At 53.1% G+C, this 16921-nt stretch overlaps 1 protein-coding gene across 2 annotated transcripts in view; it reads right to left on the bottom strand.

The window, feature by feature from the left end:
• Positions 1-14122, bottom strand: part of GPR137B (G protein-coupled receptor 137B) — a 73244-nt gene extending 59122 nt beyond the window's left edge. Inside the window, exon 1 of one of the 2 annotated variants that reach the window (XM_054479628.2) lies at positions 13538-14118. In XM_054479628.2, the coding sequence (XP_054335603.1) occupies positions 13538-13951 (414 nt within the window). In that variant the 5' untranslated portion in view covers positions 13952-14118. Of the gene's footprint in view, positions 1-13537 lie in introns of both variants that reach the window. The other variant, XM_054479637.2, reaches the window with a different exon arrangement.
• Positions 14123-16921: the final 2799 nt, after the last annotated feature.

Genomic DNA, 16921 nt, shown 5'->3' on the forward strand with positions numbered 1-16921 from the left:
CTCGTGCTGGCCCTTGGAATGTGGGCCCCCCAGACTTCAGTGAGCTTCTTCCCATGTGATCAGAGGCCAACCATGATTGCTTCTCTGGATTTCCATAGACCTCGGATAACGGTCTTTACCTTTATAGATAAAGGGCATCTCCACTCACTGTCCCCCTTCCCAACAGCTCCTCTTCTCCTTCCTGTTCCCAGCAGCCCAGCTCTCTGGGCAGCAAGCACCTCTCCCCTCCTCCATCCCTCCATCGGCTCACGAGAGCCTCCCTGAGCCTCAAAAACTGAGCTTGACTCCATCCAACAGTGCCAACGCAGGCTGGCCACCCAGAAGGCAGAACTCGGGGTGGCCCTGAGCCCCCACATTGATAAGTCAGCCCAGCAGGCAGCCCACGAGGAGGAGAGAGCACACCTCCCACCCACACCCTTTGTGGCTCTCGAAGTCAACCTAAAGCCACACCAAACGCCGTCCTTCACTCTCCCTGCTTTTCTGAATTGTCTCTTGTCCCCTGAGCACCTGGATTCAGGGGCGAGGCTGGTCAACCCCCAGGAACCTACTTTGTCGGTTCCTGGTTAGCTCCATTGACCTTTTTTAGGGTGTCTATCTGTGAGGTGAAAGCATTAGGACAAATATTCATTAAGCTGCTTCTACTTTGACAGCTCCATGACTTGAAGTTCCTTCCCAGGGACAGCCCATGTCAGCCCGTGTCCTCCACCCTGGAAGCCCCGCAGGAACAGCTGCGGCCCGGCCGCTTCAGCCACAGGAGCACACCGACCTGCCCGCCTGCCCAATGCCTGGGTAGAGTCCGTCTCGGCATCAGTTCCTCACAGAGATGGAGGCAAATAATTCTGATCTGCCTCCCTGGCAGGATTCTCTCTCTTTGGCCTTGGGAATGACAAGGGCTGTGGCCACACAAGGCCCTACCATCATTGTTATGTTTCTTAACTGCATAACCACACATTGCAGTTCACAGTTTACCAGCCAGGGCCCTGCCCCTAATTGTTCTAAATGTACTTAAGGAAGGTGACACATTACAAGCACAGAGGATGTGTTTCTCCCGGTGGCAAGCGCTGGCCCGCCAGGTCCTACGGCAGGAGGGTCCCGGGCCACGTGCGGCAGTGTGCGGTGTCGTACCATTGTGCCCTGATCCTTGCTGGCAAATGATGCAAAAACTACAAAATAAATTTGCAGGGAAAATACCCCAGTTTGTTTCTTCCCCTCCTCACAAAATAACTTTCTGCTTCAGAAGTGAGGAGAATTCTGAGGTTTTAGGATGCCCTGGGAACTCCTGGCCTTGCTGGACATGTCTGGTATTAAATGACGCTCCCTGTGTCCTGCCACCGAAAGAATGACCATCCGGCCTCCTTGAGGGGAAGCCATGTGGGTAACGGGGGAAGTTCTTCACGGGGGGTGGTGACTTGGTCTGCTCCTGACACTGTCCCAGCTCGCTGGGGCCTTCGGGAACAGCAACCAGGATGGCAGGGGACACGCCCACGTTCCTCCAGAAATAATGAAAAAAACTGGGACTAGCTAACCCCAAGCAGAGAGAACTCAGGGAAGACACAATATATGCTGTCAAAGCCGTGTGTCCTCGGGGGACGGATGACGCGTGCTGTGCACAGCCCCAGGGTGCAGGAGTGGGAGTTACCCAGCACCACCCTTCCATCCTCATGTTGGTCTGGACCCCACGATTCACTGAGAACAAACCCAGGCAGACCAGAAATTCCAGCTTAACCTGGAGCAGGACCCAGGAGGACACGGAGTCTGGGGGCTTCCACACACACAACCCAAGACTAGCCAGGAGCCCAACTTGGTTGCCCCAGAATCTGGTTCTGGTGAGAATACACCTGCTATGTCAACCTAAACCTAAGCCTTCACCTCCCAGTGGCTCCCAATCAAGGGGCCCTAGGAGCAGGACCAGGGCAATGGTGGGTGGAAACCCAACAGCCCAAATCACAGGTGGCGGCTTCCACCAAGAAGTTCCCTCCACAGCCATCCTGGCATCGCTTCATAGTGAATATCTGTGTTTAGGAAATATTTTGATTCCATTATAGTGAGATTTTTTAATTGGATTTGACTTTCATTTAAATAGCAGCAAAAAACACTGGTTCTTTTTAAAACATGTATCCTAGAGGGGGACTCACAGAGACGAAGGAATGAATTAAGTCTTCAACTTTCCACTGAAAACATCTCACACTTCATATCTCTACTGTAAGGACAGCCACTAAGTCACATCAGCCAGTCAATCGCACAATGGAGAAATCGTTGACATGAAGTCTGTTTTCTCTGCTCAAGGCTGAGTTCCACACAGGGAGAATCTAAGTTTGACCTTAAACAGTCTGCACAGTGTCTGGCACACAACAAGCACTCAAACACGCGTGATGAAATAACCTAAATGTCCATCAACGGATGAATGGATAAATAAAATGTGGTCTCTATCCATGCAGCGCAATATTATTTAACCTTATAAAGGAATGAAGTTCTGACAAATGTTACAATGTGAAGAATCTCAAAACACTATGCTAGGAGAAAGGAGAAGACGTACAAGAATACACACTGTATGATTCCTTTGATATGAAATATTCAGGATAGGTAAATCCACAGAGATAGAAAGCAAATGGGTGGCTGCCAGGGGCTGAGGCGACGGGGACTCAGGAGTGATTGCTTAATGGGCATAAGGTTTCCTTTGGGGGTGATAAAAATGTTCTGGAACTAGATAGAGGTGACAGCTGCGCAACACTGTGAATGTACTGAACATCACTCAGCTGCATGCATTCAATGGTTAATTTCACATTGTGTCAATTTTGCTTCAATATGTCTTCCCCCCCGCGAGATGGAATATTGCTCTGTCTCCCAGGCTGGAGTGCAGTGGTGTGATCTCGGCTCACTGCATCCTCCGCCTCCCAGGTTCAAGCAATTCTCCTGCCTCAGCCTCCTGAGTAGCTGGGATTACAGGCACCCACCACCGCACCCGGCTAATTTTTGTATTTTTAGTAGAGATGGGGTTTCACCATGTTGGCCAGGCTGGTCTCAAACTCCTGACCTCATGATCCACTCACCTCAGCTTCTCAAAGTGCTGGGATTACAGACGTGAGCCACCGCACCTAGCCCAATACATTTTTTTTCTTTTTGAGATGGAGTTTCACTCTTGTCACCCAGGTTACAGTGCAACGGCACGATCTTGGCTCACTGTAACCTCTGCCTCCCGGGTTCAAGCAATTCTCCTGTCTCAGCCTCCTCAACAGCTGGGATTACAGGCACCCACCACGCCTAGCTAATTTTTGTATTTTTGGTAGAGATGGGGTTTCACCATGTTGGCCAGGGTGGTCTGGAACTACTGACCTCAGGTGATCCACCCGCCTCGGCCTCCCAAAGTGCTGGGATTACAGGCATAAGCCACTGTGCCCAGCCCCAATACATTTTTTTGAGACAGGTCTCGCTCTATCACCCAGGCTGGAATGCAGTGGTGCGATCTCGGCTCACTGCAGCCTTGACCTCCCAAGTTCAAGCAATCCTCCCACCTCAGCCTCTTGAGTAGCTGGGATTACAGGTGCGTGCCACTATGCTTGGCTAATTTTTTAATTTTTTGTAGAGATGAGATCTCACTATATTGCCCAGGATAGTCTTGAACTCCTGGGCTCAAGCGATCCTCCTGCTTTGGCCTCCCAGAGTGTTGGGATTACAGGCGTAAGTCACCACACCCAGCCAATACAATTTTTTTAATTAAAAAAAAAAAAAACACCTGTTGAATAAATGAAATGAATCTCCATGTTCCAGTTGAACTTAATGTTGCTTTGTGAAAGCTGGGAGGATGAGGCCCTCTCGCATGGATAGATGTGTGCTGTCTTCCCAGAAAATGAGTGTGGTCCTGATGGGGTCAGGCTCACGGCACACCAAGGTGGCTCACACCCTGCCCACTTCCCTCTTTATCTGCCACCACTCATGCACTACAAACGGACCGTCACACAGCCTGATGGGACAACATGACCTCTGACAGCTACAAAGAAGCTGTGGCAGCAGAGTCCAAGGCACCAGGGAGAGTAGCCTATGGGGTGGGAGCAGCCCACAGAGCCAACCCCACCGTGTGTGGGGGGTTTTTCACAGTCTGTTTTGCAGACTGTGTAGCTCAGCCTCGCAAGTGTGTATGCCATTTAAAAATCGAGGAGGGAGGCCAGGCGCGGTGGCTCACGCCTGTAGTCCCAGCACTTTGGGAGGCCATGGTAGGTGGATCATGAGGTCAAGAGACTGAGTTCATCCTGGCCAACATAGTGAAACCCCGTCTCTACTAAAAATACAAAAATTAGCTGGGCATGGTGGCGGGCACCTGTAGTCCCAGCTACTCGGGAGGCTGTAGCAAGAGAATCACTTGAACCCGGGAGGCAGAGGTTGCAGTGAGCTGAGATTGCACCACTGCACTCCGGACTGGGCGACACAGCAAGACTCCATCTCAAATAAATAAATAATCAAGGAGGGAGCGAGTAAGCTGATAATATCACATGATGTCAAGACTGCCTCCCCAGTCCAGAGAGCCAGGATGACGGTCCCTCCTATGTGCCAAAGGTGCAGGTGGCTCCCAGCCCTCTCCTTTCTACTTATGTCTGTCCTTCCCAATAGACTGTGGCCCTTCAGGGAAGAAATCCCAACTTCCTATCTCTGATCCCAGACACCTGTGTGTAGGGATAACTACAGCTCGTTCACTGAAAGCATGAAACTCCCTAAACCATGAAAGAAACCGAAGCCCGTTTCTGACTTGCCTTAGCAAAAATAATAAAGGTGGTGATGGTGGAGGGGGATCTTGGTGACAAATAATGAGTCTGTCCTAACCCAGTGGTCAGCACACTACAGCCTGCAGGCTAAGTCCATCCCACAGGCTGTTTCAGTAAAGCCTGTGAGCTAAGATGGTTTTTACCATTTTAAATGCATTGCGTTTGCTGTTGTTGTTGTTTTAAAAAAAGGAATATGCGGCCGGGCGGGGTGGCTCATGCCTGTAATCCCAGTACTTTGGGAGGCCGAGGTGGGCGGATCATGAGGTGACGAGATCGAGACCACCCTGGCGAACATGGTAAAATCCCGTCTCTTCTAAAAATACAAAAATTAGCCAGGCATGGTGGCACACGCCTGTGGTCCCAGCTACTTGGGAGGCTGAGGCAGGAGAATCGCTTGAACCTGGGGGGTGGAGGTTGCAGTGAGCTGAGATCGCGCCACTGCACTCCAGCTTGGCGACAGAGCAAGACTCTGTCTCAAAAAAAAAAAAAAAAAGGAATATGCAACAGAGACCATATGTGGCTCACAGGCCTAAAATCCTGACCCACATAAGCTTGAGGAAATCAACCCACTTGCAGAGTAAAACCATTTGGGCTTCACCTGTCCTCATAGGTTAATGGAATCTAAACTTCAGCTGCAGGAAACATAAAAAGTGAAATATTTATGAGCCTCTGCAGCCCTCGGGGAATGCCTGTTGTCCCAGGTACTGTCTAAACAGTCTGCTGGGGCTATTTCTGTACTGAGAGAACTGGCCGGCCAAAATGTCAGGACCCAGACAGACCTTCCAACCAGGAACTGGCTTTCCTCTTCTCACTGGAAACGCAAGGCCAACAGGAACAGCCTGACAAAAGCGGCTCTTGGGATCACATGACTTTGTTTTTTGCAAAACCCTAAGACGCTTGCAGTGAGATTTTGTAGAGGGCCTTGGATCTCGCAAACGTTCCTCTCTGGGCAGCCCTCCCCTCACTGCCATGACCCCTGCCCGCCACTCAATGCTGAGCAGCTAGCCTGGGGCTCAGAGCGTGGGCACAGCAGCAGCAGGACAGCCATGGCTGGGCCCTGGAACTCCCCTGAGAACCTGCACTAGCCTCAGGACGGCGCTCCGGCCCTGCCTCCCTGCTGGTCACTACCAGTTCTGCCTGTCTGACTACAGAAAGGCAGGTGAGCAAGAAGCCGTAGCAAAGCCTGCAGGTGCCACAGTGTTCGGAGCCGACAGTAGGGCTCTCCTGATGGTGACTCGGCAGCAGCCTCAGCCCAGCCTCTGCTGTGGGGAAGTCCAGGCTTCCTGCATGGTCACTGGGGTTGGATGCTGAATGTGCTGTGAGGGGCCTAATTGTTCCCCGAGTGCTGAGGGCATTAACAGGATTTAGTTCCCCCTCGGTTGGCAGGGCATCACCGAGGCACTGATGCGGCCACAGCCTCAGCTGCAGAGAGAAGAGCACACTGCCATGGCTCGAGGAGAGGGTTCGGAAAACAGGGCTGTATATTTAGAAAGTGGCCTGCGGGGAGGTGCTGGGGGTGAACGGCAGACCAAATGAAAATAAGGAAACCTTTCCACACACACAGGCACACACACGCACAGACACACGCACAGGCACATACACACACACAAACACAGGCAAAGACACACACAGGCACATACACACACAAACACAGGCACACACACGGGCACAGACACACACACACAGAGGCACATACACAGACACACACAAACACAAACGGGCACACACATGCACAGACACAGAGGCACACACACAGACACAGACATACACAGGCACACACAGACACAGACACACACATGCACAGACACTCAGAGACCCACACAGACACAGGCACACAGAGGCAGGCACGCACACACAGGTACACACACAGGCACACATACACAGACCCCACACGCACACAGGTGCACACAGGCACACACGCATATGCATATACACACACACAGGAGCACGCAGCCACACATGCACAGGCACACATGTACATACACACACACGTGCACACAGGCACACACGCACATACAGACACATACAAAGGTGCACACCTAGGCGCGCACACGGCTCTGGCTGGCCATCAGCCCACTGAGCTGGCTCCGCAGGGAGCCGGTGCCAGGGGCTGAGGCCATGGGTGCGGGGCCCAGAAGCCAGGCTGAGCACAGTCCTTGCCCTTGGCCCGCCTTGTCTGTTTCCTAAGCCTCTTACTTCTTCACAATCACCAACAGGCCTAGAAGCTTCCCTCTTCACAACTCCTAGACTAGGGCCTGGCACACCACAGGTATCTGATAAACACGTCTTGACTAAACTGACTGCCAAGAGCCATAGCTGAAGCCCCTTACTCCTACAATCACCCACGTCCCTTTCCTGGTGAGCGTGGAGGACTAATTCCTGGATTCGATTTTCAGGGGCCTCTTAGTTCCCTACCAGCAAGAATGAGGACTATGACCCACTTCAAGTCAGAGTGTGGCGTGTGTAGCAAGCACGGATCGGTCAGCCTGAAACACGGGACTTGTCCTGCCTCTGCACGCCTGGCTGGGCTGCCTGGGAGAATTTCCTCCTCTGGTCGGCTCATCTGCAAAGGAGGGGCTGGGCTGCTGGACCCCCAGTGCCTTCTGCTCTCATGTCAGGCACTGCGATTAGGCTCGCCACATGCTCCCTACGGGTGCGCCAAGAGTCACCACTGTTTTACAAACAGAAAAGTTGCTGTTTGGTGGAAAAGTAATTTTGATGGCACAGTGGGCTGGAAAAGGGCAGGGTCAGCCTGGGGACCTGACCTTCAGGACAGTGGCTGGGTGTCGGAGAAAGAGCCCGGGTTCAGAGCTGTAGGCAACATACAGCGAGAATCTCAGCTAAGGGAGGCGAGGAGCAAAGGAATTCAAGATACACGGCATCTCCTTTAACCCACGCCAACCCATGGGATGAGTATTACAGTTTCTGTCTCCCTGGTGAAGCAGCAGCCTCGGAGAGGTGCTAACCGGCCATGGGACCCACACTGGAGGCAAAGCCCGGAATGGAACCCAGATCTGCACCCAGGGACCCTGCTCCTTCACTCCCAGAGCTGCCTCCTCATTCATAAGGCTTTGCTGGCCTAGTGCCCATGATGAGCTCCCAACACCGACCATGAGCCCCTACCATGAGCCGCAGGCCCTCACCACGAGCCCCTGGCACCATCTCACAGGACCACATGACTCACGAACCATCCCTGCTGCAGCTGAGTGGAGGGTGTGGAAGTCCCTAGCGGAGTTTCAGAACAGAACAGACCAGACCCCGATAAATGTCAGCTTCCCATCTGCCCTCCAAGGCGTGGTGAGGTCTCAGGTCTCAGCTCCCACATCAGAGCCCATTCATCACAGCACCTCTCCCCATGGAGAGAACTCGCTTCTCCATTTCCTTCCGCAAACCACGTGACTGCAATGGCAGGAGTTTGTCATAGGGCCCAAGACAAAGCTGAACCAGCCTGTTCCATTCTGCCAAACTCGGGAATCTGGAGAGTCTGAGTTCCAGGCTGGGAATCCGAGGAAGAAGGGCTGGGATACACGGCTGCCGAGGTGTCACCGAGCCCACCACCACACCAACTTCTGCCCCTGCAGGGCACAGACCTGTCTGCCCAGGAGCTGCCTGGGCACAGAAGCTACCGCCTTTGCTTCTGAGCCTCTACCCTGAAACCTGGAGATAGAAGGCACCATAATTCCTCATGAGCAGAGACCCCTGCCTGCCTCAGGTTTCAGAGTCCTGCCCCTCTCTAAAGTCCCCACTAAAATGGCGATTCGACACAGCGCTTAGAACAGGCTCTGAGTCAAAGACCTCGGTGCAAAGCCTTGGTCCCGCCACTTCCTCATGCAGCCGGGAGCAGAAGTTCAGCTGTTCCCCAAAGCTGGCACAAGGAGCCACAGCTGGAAACAACAGGTAGTCAGCACTCCATGTTCCAAACATTTGGGGCCAGACAGACACTGCATACAGACGGCCTGGAGAGTTAGCAGAACCAGTCCTACCACAGCCACCTCCCCATGTTCCCAGGCTGAACTGGAAGGTGGAGAGTAGAGATGGAGAAAAAGAGTTAACAGCCTGCTACCAGCAGGGCACCTCACCCCAGGTCAGAAAGGAGAAAGACACACGGACACTGCTCACAGGGATTGAGCAGGAAGGGGCCCGGGCAGATGCTTGCTGAGCTGGGACTGTTTGCAGATGGAGTCCCGGTGGAGCCTGACCTGTGCCCTGGTGATCTGGAGGCACCAGGCACTTGGAGGGTGATGCTTGCTTCCACCTGGGATTTTTCCAGGTAGGAGGGCCCCAAGGCAGGCAAGGGGTGAAAAGCAGCCAGGTGCAGGGTCCTGAAGACACTAGTTAGGCATCCAGCCTGTCACCCATGTAGCCAAGTGGCAGTGGAGGGGCCTCAGCGATCCCACGGCTTTCTAAGAAAAAGGGACCTAAAGCCACGTGGCTGCCCCCTGAAGAAGGAACTGGGACGGAAAGGAGACCAAAGATGGGGCTAGGAAGAAGCTGAAGGCCATCATGTCAACATGGCCACGGGGCAGAGTTACCCACAGAGGCGGCGCCAGAGCAAGACCAGAAGCCGACAGGCTGGCAGTCACGAGAGAGTGTGTCCCTCGCCTGGGCTGCCTGGGAAGATGGAAGGGGAGAGGCTGAGAGCATGGGGCGCACCCTCTGCACCAAGCCCTGCAGCTCGAAGCCTGGCTGGCCTTGGAAAGGGGAGAAGCTTTAAATTAGACGTAAAGATTCAATAAAGGAGTATGGGCCGGGCACAGTGGCTCACGCCTGCAATCCCAGTAGTTTGGGAAGCCGAGGTAGGCGGATCACCTGAGGTCAGGAGTTCGAAACCAGCCTGGCCAAGATGGTGAAACCCTGTCTCTACTGAAAATACAGAAATTAGCCAGGCGTGGTGGCGCACACCTGTAATCTCAGCTACTAAGGAGGCTGAGGCAGGAGAATTGCTTGAATCTGGGAGGTGGAGGTTGCAGTGAGCCAAGATCACACTACTGCAGCCTGGGTGACAGAGCCAGACTCCAAAATAATAATAATAATAATAATTACCGAGTATGACTAGAAAGCCATAGGATCTGCCTGAGAGGTCATTAGGGGTGGAAAAAGACTTAACATGGCAGAATTTAAAAGCAGTGATTTAGGGGGAAGTAAATCAAATTGAGCTTGCTCATGATCGCATTACCCTCAGATGTGTACCCAAGGGCAGCTGGGGCTGCGTACTGCAGCATCGTGTGCGTTGCACGGAGGCTCGGACAGGGCAGTGTGGGCAAGTGTTCTCACCCCTCCGAGCCTCAGTTGGGGGGTAACAGTACCCTCTGGGTCACCAGGGAGGGTGAGATGAGTAAGTAAGGCCCAGGTATGGGGACCCCACAAAAGGACAAAGGACTGACAACAACAGAAAAAAGCTTCCTCCCCATCTTGGACCTCCCCTTCCAGTTCATTCCCAATTCCCAAACTGCCCCACGACTTCCTTCCCACCGTCCTCTCCTCCCCACCCAGCTTCAGCCTCCAGACACCTGCTTCTTCTCAAAGGACTCAGGTCTCATTCAAGTCTCCTGATGCTTCAATATCCATTCCCTTCAGTGCCCCAAATCGTGCCTTAACTGTGCTGTATGTATACTTCGATTCTCTGCAACCTGATTTTGCGCTTCTGGAGAACATGAGGTTAGATTTAGAGGTGGGTATGTTTTCCCATTGTTAAGAGGTTTCATGGCCAGGCGCGGTGGCTCACGCCTGTAATCACAGCACTTTGGGAGGCCGAGGTGGGCAGATCACTTGAGGTCAGGAGTTTGAGACCAACCTGGCCAACATGGCAAAACTCCATCTCTACTAAAAATACAAAAATTAGCCAGGTGCAGTGGCAGGTGCCTGTAATCCCAGATACTCAGGAGGCTGAGGCAGAAGAATCACTTGAATCCAGGAGGCAGAGGTTGCAGTGAACCCAGATCACCACAAAGCAAGGCTCTATCTCAAAAAATAAAATAAAAAGAGGTTTCACATACTGTACATAAAAGACAAACCTCACACTCAGACAGCACAGATGTGCGTTGAATCCCAGCTCCACCATGCACTGACAGTGTGACCATGAGTAAGTCATCTACAACCTCTCAGCCTCAGTTTCCTCCTCTGGAAAATGGGGACAATATCAGTACTTTCTTCAGAGAGTTCTGGTAAAAATAAATATAACCAATTGCTTAGAAGTGTGCTTTCTTGGCCGGGTGCGGTGGCTCACGCCTGTAATCCCAGCACTTTGGGAGGCCGAGGTGGACAGATCACAAGGTCAAGAGATCAAGACCATCCTGGTCAACATGGTGAAACACTGTCCCTACTAAAAATACAAAAATTAGCTGGGCATAGTGGCACGCACCTGTAGTCCCAGCTACTTGGGAGGCTGAGGTAGGAGAATCACTTGAACCTGGGAGGCGGAGGTTGCAGTGAGCCAAGATCGAAAGTATGCTTTCTTAAACATACTTCTTAATTGTTAGCTGTCAGCCCCTTCTCCAAAAATCGCATTTACTTGGTCTGAGATGGGGGCCCAAGCAACAGTTATTCTTAAAGCTCCCCACTTTAGGTAATTCCAATGGTTTGTGTAAGAGAAAGAGAGGGTGGCGGGAGAGGAGGAGATGGGAGGCAGAGCTGGGTTGGTGACAAAAGGCTTTATAACTCCCCAGAAGTATCACAGTTTTGTCACTAAGCCAGAAATGGCTTTGTTCTGCCAGGCTCTGAGATGCCAGCACTCAGAGATGGAGACATGCCACCTTCTCCAGCCAGCCACCCTGTGCCCTCAGGCGAAATGCCTTTGCTGTGGTGCCCGCAGACCTGGGAGATATAAAGAGTACAGGGCCGTGACTTTGGGCCCTGTCTGCCTGGTCACTGTTTCCCTTGCTCAGCATTTACTCACCAACCAGCAGATGGTGCAGAAAATGTGCAGCCTGGCCCCTAATCCGGCTCTAAGTCCAGAATTTGCATGTGATTACCAGAGAGCTGTGGCAGTTCCCTACATTTTCCTCTTCCCCCACTGCCCCCCAAAAAGGGGACAAATATAAAGAGCTCAATGTGCAATACCACCATTGTCAAAGTCTTGGGGTAACATCACCTCACCTGTCTTTTGCATCTTGCTGGAACCACCTCATTTCAATTACAAAACCCAAGTGTCTGTGCAATGCAGCCGACTGCCTGAACTGGTTTGCAGGTTTAAAGGTTGTACTTGGACAGACAATACACATTACTCTCCGACTGGAAAATATGCTGATACGCTGGACTTATAAGAAGTCTCTGAGTGTAGACCCATTTTTAAAAGATTATAATGTCTACAAAATATCACATATGCTATTTTTTAGCCAAAAGCACTTCTTCCATATTTTCATTCAGTGGCTTCCACTGTACCAGAGCAATCCTTTTCCTACTTTTTTTTTTTTTTTTTTTGAGACAGGGTCTAGCTGTCACCCAGGCTGGAGTGCAGTGGTTCAATCTCTGCTTACTGCAACCTCCGCCTCCCAGGCTCAGCCTCCCACCTCAGCCTCCTGAGTAGCTGGAACTACAGGCGGGCACTACCACAGCCAGCTAATTTTTGTACATTTTGTAGAGAGGAAGTTTCGCCATGTTGCCCAGACTGGTCTCAAACTCAGGGACACAAGCGATCCTCCCGCCTCCGCCTCCAGAATGCTGGGATTACAGGCATGCGCCACCGCATACGGCCTTTCTTTTTTTAAATAAGTGACTTTTTCTCAAAAAAAAAAGGACACTTAAAATGAGATGCCTGCTTGCACAGGGTCTCTGTCCATCCTACAGTTCTTAAATTACCCTCACCAGGTGACACCGTTGGCGCCTCTCCCTTCGGCAGAGTCCTACTGAAAATGGACATCTTAGTGCTTGGAAAGCTAACGGGAATCAGAGATAATGATGACGATGATGACGGCGGCACCGCGTTATTAAACCTTTGTGCAACGCTATACAAAGTATTTGCAAAGTGCTCAACAATTACTGCACTCTCATTAAGTCAACCATCACCAGTAAAGCAGCAGCCAAGTTAATTCACGTACTCTCCCATTAGCTTATTTAATAATATGCCCCATAAAGTGATTTTTGTGTGGCTGTAAAAGAGCCCCAGTCAACTTTTATGGCCTTTTTTGGGGGCCTCTCAGATGAGCTCAGACAGTAAGTCTGACGAGCGGCAGCAGCTCGGAGCGGGGTGTTACCCCAGCCTGCCGTTTAGCAATCCGGTGGAATGAGTTAGTAAGCCGCAGTTCGGTAGAGCTCCTAAGCCGGAGGTTCAAAACATCTCCTCAAAACCAACACGGTCTCACCCTGCCAACGCTCAAAAAAGCAGTGTCAGGCCCAAATCTGGAGGCCAACGTGCAGAAGACCTTTCCAGGCCGGGAGTTAGGTGCCTTGGGAGGCAGGGCAAATTCTAGTATTCAGGCCTCCCTTGGGGGCACACCTTCCATCCGTACTAACTGGCGAGTGCAGGCGCTGCTGCTTCGCGCTGCGCACGGAGAAGCGCCCCGAATCCACCGCACGATGCGGAGCCAGGGGCAGCGAGTGACCGGCGGCCCCCAGCCCTCCCCTTCCTTCTCCTCGCCCCTTTTGGGAATGGCAGGGGGTTTCCTATGAGAAATGCCCGCAAACAGGACAGGGTTCGGACGACCCCAGAGCCGGCGCCTTCTCCCTACACTCTCAGCCCTAGGGCCGGACCCGCCCCCGCGGCTGCCAGCGCCCCTGCCTCGGGCGCCCCGCGGGGACCACCCCGCCAGGTGAGCGCCTCCAGGAGCCTCTCTGAGACTCACCTGCGTGAAGTACAAGTTCATCAGCGTGAGCGTGAAAAACTGCAGGCACACGGGGAAGCAGTAGAGCAGCCAGAAAACGAAGGGGCTGAGCGAATTGGCCGCCACGAAGTCTTTGAAGTAGAAGGAGAAGAGGACGGTCCGCAGGGAGGCCCAGAAGAGGCAGAGAAAGAGGAAGACGCTCTGGTAGCTGAGCCGCTTGTGGCGGTAGCGCAGCACCAGCCAGAGCTGCACGTAGATGAACACGAAAAGCAGCGCGTAGAACACGGTGTAGACGACGGTGAGGCCGAGCTTCACGTAGGGGGGCACGGCCGGGGTCAGCGTGGGCGGCAGCGAGTCGTTGCGGGCTGGGTCCCACGGCGGGGTCTCCATCGGGCCGGGGGCGCTGCCGCGCGGCCGGGGGCGCTCGGGCCTCATCGGGGCTCACGGCCGCCGCCGCCCCCGCGGGGGTCTCCGCGCATCGCGCTCAGCCTGCAGCCCCGAGACTGGAGGAAAGAAAACAAGCCGCACTTCCTCCCGCGGCACCACATGATTCACTGGGGCGGCCTTTGTCTGCGATTGGCAGCGCCGCGCCCGCCGCCCCCGCGCGCCGACCGGCCCCGCGCGCCCCCGCCCCGGCCCGCGCGCCCCGGCCCGCCCTCTCCCGGGCACCGCGCGCCTTCGCCCCGCGAACCCCGGCCCGCCCTATCCTCGCCACCGCGCGCTCCCGCAGTGCGCGCCCCCAGAGCCTCACGCCTCCTCCCGGCCTCCTCCCCATCCCCGGGGCCGCGCGCTCCCAGATTGCGCGCTCCCAGAGCCGCGCGCCTCCTACCCCCATCCCGCCCCCTCCCCATCCCAGGGGCCGCGCGCTACCCGTCCCCGGCCCCTTCCCCATCCCCGGGGCCGCGCGCTCCCGCACTGCGCGCCCCCAGAACCGCGCGCCTCCTCCCCGGTCCCGGCACCGCGCCGCGCGCCCCCAAAACTTCCCAGCCGCGCCCCGCGCCTCGGGGGATCGCACTCCTGGCCTCGCGCATTCTGCTGCTGATTGCTTGTTTTGCAGAAGTTAATTCCTTTATTTAAAAACAAATTAAAAAAAAAACTTTACAAGTCCTTTCCGTCTCCCCCTTTAAAAATAAAACTTTACGACTCTGTGGCTATGAACTGGCCGGCGTCTGGAATGATGTTTATTTCTAAATGCAGAAATGCCAAAGACAGGGTTTGTGTTTTTGAGGTCAAATTTGTATACTCAGTGAGGAAATAGACGGTGCCTGCGGCTGCTGCCTCCTCTCGGATGCAAGCTGGGCTGTTTTCTCCCGGAGAGTCTCACGCGCTCCCAGAGCCTCACCTCCCAGCGACGCAGCTGGTGCCGGGAGGCGCGCGGGCCGCGGGGCAGTGGATGGAGCCCACTGGGCTTCAGAGAGAAGTGGGGCAGCTGATGGCACACGGCCTCCCTTGTCCGATCCAACCCATCCCGAAGGAGGGTCTGTCCCCGCCACCCGAGAGCCCTTCTCTTTTGCTTTTGCTGAGCAGCTCTCTCCTCGAGGCTGTACATCGACTTAGTCTTTGCCCCGGGGCACCACGCCACCCTTGTCTTGGGAGAGCTGGGGCGTGCTCTGGGAAAAGAGGGAAAGCCGGGCTGCCCTCTGGAAACATTGCTGGGCAAGCGGTTCTGGTAAACAGAAGAAAGAAACCCGGATTTCCGAGGCTCCAGTAATTGTGATTTCTTTTCTTACTCCATTTCGTGCCTAATTGTGTGTTCTTTTTCCAAAAGACGGCCTGGCATATCCAGAATCCACCCTGGCTTTTGCTCAGAATTACTTAGTGGTTACAGCGCTCCCAGCGTATTCCAGGTGGTTCACTGGGGCCAAGTGTGCCTTTGGCGTGGAGCTCCTTTTCTAGTTTTTCTATCCTTTCCCTCTCTCCCTATCGCTATTTCAAGAGGAAATACGGAATTGGTCTCCACGCCTCTGATCTCGTTCCCCTCAATCCCCGTTCTGAACAGCGCAAGTGGAACGGATCGTTCTAAAGAACACCTGGCCACTTTACTCCCGTGCTTAAATGCCCTTCCCTTGCTCCTCATAGTTCTGGGGATAGAGTCTAAACTCCTACCCTAGCTTACCTCCCTGCCTTATCTCTTCCAAGGTGTTAAGCAGTGTTAACACCTCCTGACTCCCCTAGACTAAGATAATTCTGCCCTTTCCTCCAACAGCTGGTCCTTCGTATCTATCCATGAGGGTGTTACTTCCTGCAGAGAGCCTCTCCAGAACTCTCCACCCACCATACTGTCAGGGTTAGGCTAGGTGTTTCACCTGTGTGCTTCCCTAATATCCTTGCCTGATTGTTAGTTTCCCCTGCAACACACTTATTTGTGTGTCCTTATGATAGAAACTAGCCTTGTTTACCAGTCTCTCCCCGGCACATTGGAAAAGCATCCGTATACATTTTATTACACTGAAGGAATATTGTTTGTCAACAGAGGTCCAGACTCATATTTCTCCCTCCAGTGTGCATGGATTCTACCTCATGATCCAAAAGGGCTACTGCCTCTCCAGACATTGAGTCCACATCCCAGGCCAGCGTTAGGAGGAACAGGGGAAGACTAAAGAGCACTTGTTTTCTCCTGTTTCTGGAGCCTTCCCAGAAAGACCACATAATGCATCCACTTTTAGCTCATTGGTAGGACTTAATTACCCTAGTAAGCTGGCTACAAGAGATTGGGAAATGTAGTTTTAGTCCACGTGGCATTGTACACAGCTGAAAGCCATGGTTCTGTAATTATGGATGAAGGGGCGAATGGATTTAGGAAAAACTAGCATCTTTATCATGCCTTCAAAGCAGACAAAAAGAATGCCAGATGGCTACAACAGTTCACCTCTTTGACTACCTAGTGTCAAATGTGTTTCTTATCATCTTTACAATTCTGAAAATACAATAAAGATGCTCCCACTTAATATCCCTTGTACAATTGAAAAACATTCCAAGCCAGGTGCTCACGCCTGTAATCCCAGCACTTTGGGAGGCCAAGGCAGGTGGATCACCTGAAGTCAGGAGTTCGAGACCCGCCTGGCCAACCAGGTGAAACCCTGTTTCTACTAAAAATACAAAAATTAGCCGGGTGTGGTGGCACATGCCTGTAATCCCAGCTACTAGGGAGACTAAGGCACAAGAATCGCTGGAACCCGGGCGGTGGAGGTTGCAGTGAGCTGAGATTACACCACTGCGCTCCAGCCTGGGCCACAGAGTGAGACTCCATCTCAAAAAAAAGAAGGAAGGAAGGAAGAGAGGAAGGGAGGATAGAAGGAAGGAAGGAAGGAGAAAAGGAAGAAAGGAGAGAGGAAGGAAGGAAGGAAGGAGAAAAAAGAAAAACACATTCCCTCTTTCCCCAAAAAGGATCATCATTTCCTGTGT

The sequence above is a fragment of the Pongo pygmaeus genome, chromosome 1 (assembly GCF_028885625.2).
Source record: "Pongo pygmaeus isolate AG05252 chromosome 1, NHGRI_mPonPyg2-v2.0_pri, whole genome shotgun sequence".
Taxonomy (NCBI): Eukaryota; Metazoa; Chordata; class Mammalia; order Primates; family Hominidae; genus Pongo; species Pongo pygmaeus.